The 1776-nt window shown below is 39.8% G+C and overlaps 1 protein-coding gene across 1 annotated transcript; it reads left to right on the forward strand.

Moving 5' to 3' along the window:
* The first annotated feature begins 609 nt into the window (after positions 1-609).
* On the forward strand, positions 610-1545 carry LOC142246758 (olfactory receptor 1468-like). The gene has a single exon (XM_075319809.1). The coding sequence runs from the start codon at positions 610-612 to the stop codon at positions 1543-1545; it is 936 nt and encodes a 311-aa protein (XP_075175924.1).
* Positions 1546-1776: the final 231 nt, after the last annotated feature.

The raw sequence follows: 1776 nt of genomic DNA on the forward strand, positions 1-1776 counted from the left end.
GATGGAACAAATGAGTAATCAGCACCTCCCAGAACCAACCTGCACTCCTGTGTAGTAACCAGCTGCTAGGTCATTACAAGGATGATGCCACAGAGCATCAGCAAGGCCAAGATACTCTGCACAAAGGAATAGACACACTGCCAGATCTGTAAGTGCCGCAGAGCATCTCCAAGGGCAAGATGCTCTGCAGAAGAAATTGACACACTGTCAGATCTGTAAGCACCGCAGAGCATCTCCAGGTCTGCGAGATTCTCTGCACAGAGAATCGTGACACAATGGAAGCCACCAGGTAAAGCAAGTACTGTCTTCGACATCCAACGTCAACCGTCCACTGTTATGACTGATGGAATAGGATATGTGAATCGATTCCCACAAACTCTAGTGCTGGGGCAACTGGACAAAGGCCAATATTTTCTTGCTTAGCTACTACTAGTACAAATGTTTAGGTAGTCTAAAGTTACCCAAAGTATTATTACATCTCAGATCATCACCTTAACTGTCTTCCATAAGAAAAAGAAGTAGTTATTTGGATAGTTAAGGTATATATATTTTTTAAGCCAAAAATTTGCAAAACAATCATTTTTCTCAGTGTTTTTGTCTTACAGAGAAATGACAACACATGTAGAAAATTACACCTATGACTTCTTTGTTTTGACCTTCCCTACACATGCAAGGAACAAGTCATGGTTAGCTATAATCTTTGTCCTGATATACTTGACCGGAGTGATGTCAAATGCGTTGACTATTTTAGTAATATATAATGATCACCACTTACACACCCCCATGTATCTATTCTTGTGCAATTTATCCATCATCGATATTTGCTATACAAGTGTCACGGTTCCCAAGTTGGTTCACATGTTCTTGAGTGGGGATTACAAATTTTCCTTCACTCAGTGCTTCGTCCAGATGTATTTCTTTGGCCACCTGGCCACTACGGAGGATCTACTGCTCTTCATTATGGCTTACGATCGATATGTCGCCATTTGTAACCCTCTACATTACTACAGTGTATTGAACAAGAAGAATTGCACCATGTTCATGACACTTTACTGGGGTTTAGGGTTTTTAAATTCCACCATTACAACCCTCGCCTTATCCAAGATACCAATGTGTTATTCTAATACGGTCTCACAGTTCTTTTGTGAATTCAAAGCCTTTGAGAAAATCTCTTGCCCCAATGCTGGTTTTCAGTTAATCAGCTATCTGGAAGCTGTGATTTTTGGTCTTGGTCCATTCCTAGGTAGTTTGATATCTTACATTAAGGTCATTATCGTGATCTTACACATTAAATCTAATGATGGGAGAAGAAAGGCTTTCTCCACCTGCTCGTCCCACCTTGTAGTCCTCAGCATGTGTTATGGTACCTGGATCTCTGTGTATATAATGCCACCATCAGAACATACTCGAGACTTCGAAATAACCCTTTCTGTTCTGTATACAACTGTTACCCCCATGTTAAACCCTCTGATATACAGTGTACGGAATAAAGATGTCAAAAAAGCTGTACTGAAACTGGTATGGCTCAAAGTCACAGAAGAATAAGGCACATTTTTGTAAAAAGACTTCTTGGAGACGAGTTGGTCTTGGTCAGAAAAACCTTCTAGTCTTACCAGTTATCTCCAGTTGATTCTTGGAAAGGATTTTCAATTTTGGCTAAAATTAAATTCACCAGATTTGCTCAAAGTCAGCATTAAATGTATTTCATGAGATTCGAATTGCCGGTAAAAAGCCTCAAAGCCAAAATAAACAAAGGTAGAAATGTTAAAGTCTTCT

The sequence above is a fragment of the Anomaloglossus baeobatrachus genome, chromosome 7 (genome assembly GCF_048569485.1).
Source record: "Anomaloglossus baeobatrachus isolate aAnoBae1 chromosome 7, aAnoBae1.hap1, whole genome shotgun sequence".
Taxonomy (NCBI): Eukaryota; Metazoa; Chordata; class Amphibia; order Anura; family Aromobatidae; genus Anomaloglossus; species Anomaloglossus baeobatrachus.

Excerpts from the sequence above, each read along its gene's own strand:
- LOC142246758 (XM_075319809.1), top strand. The coding sequence starts at position 610 with ATGACAACACATGTAGAAAATTACACCTATGACTTCTTTGTTTTGACC.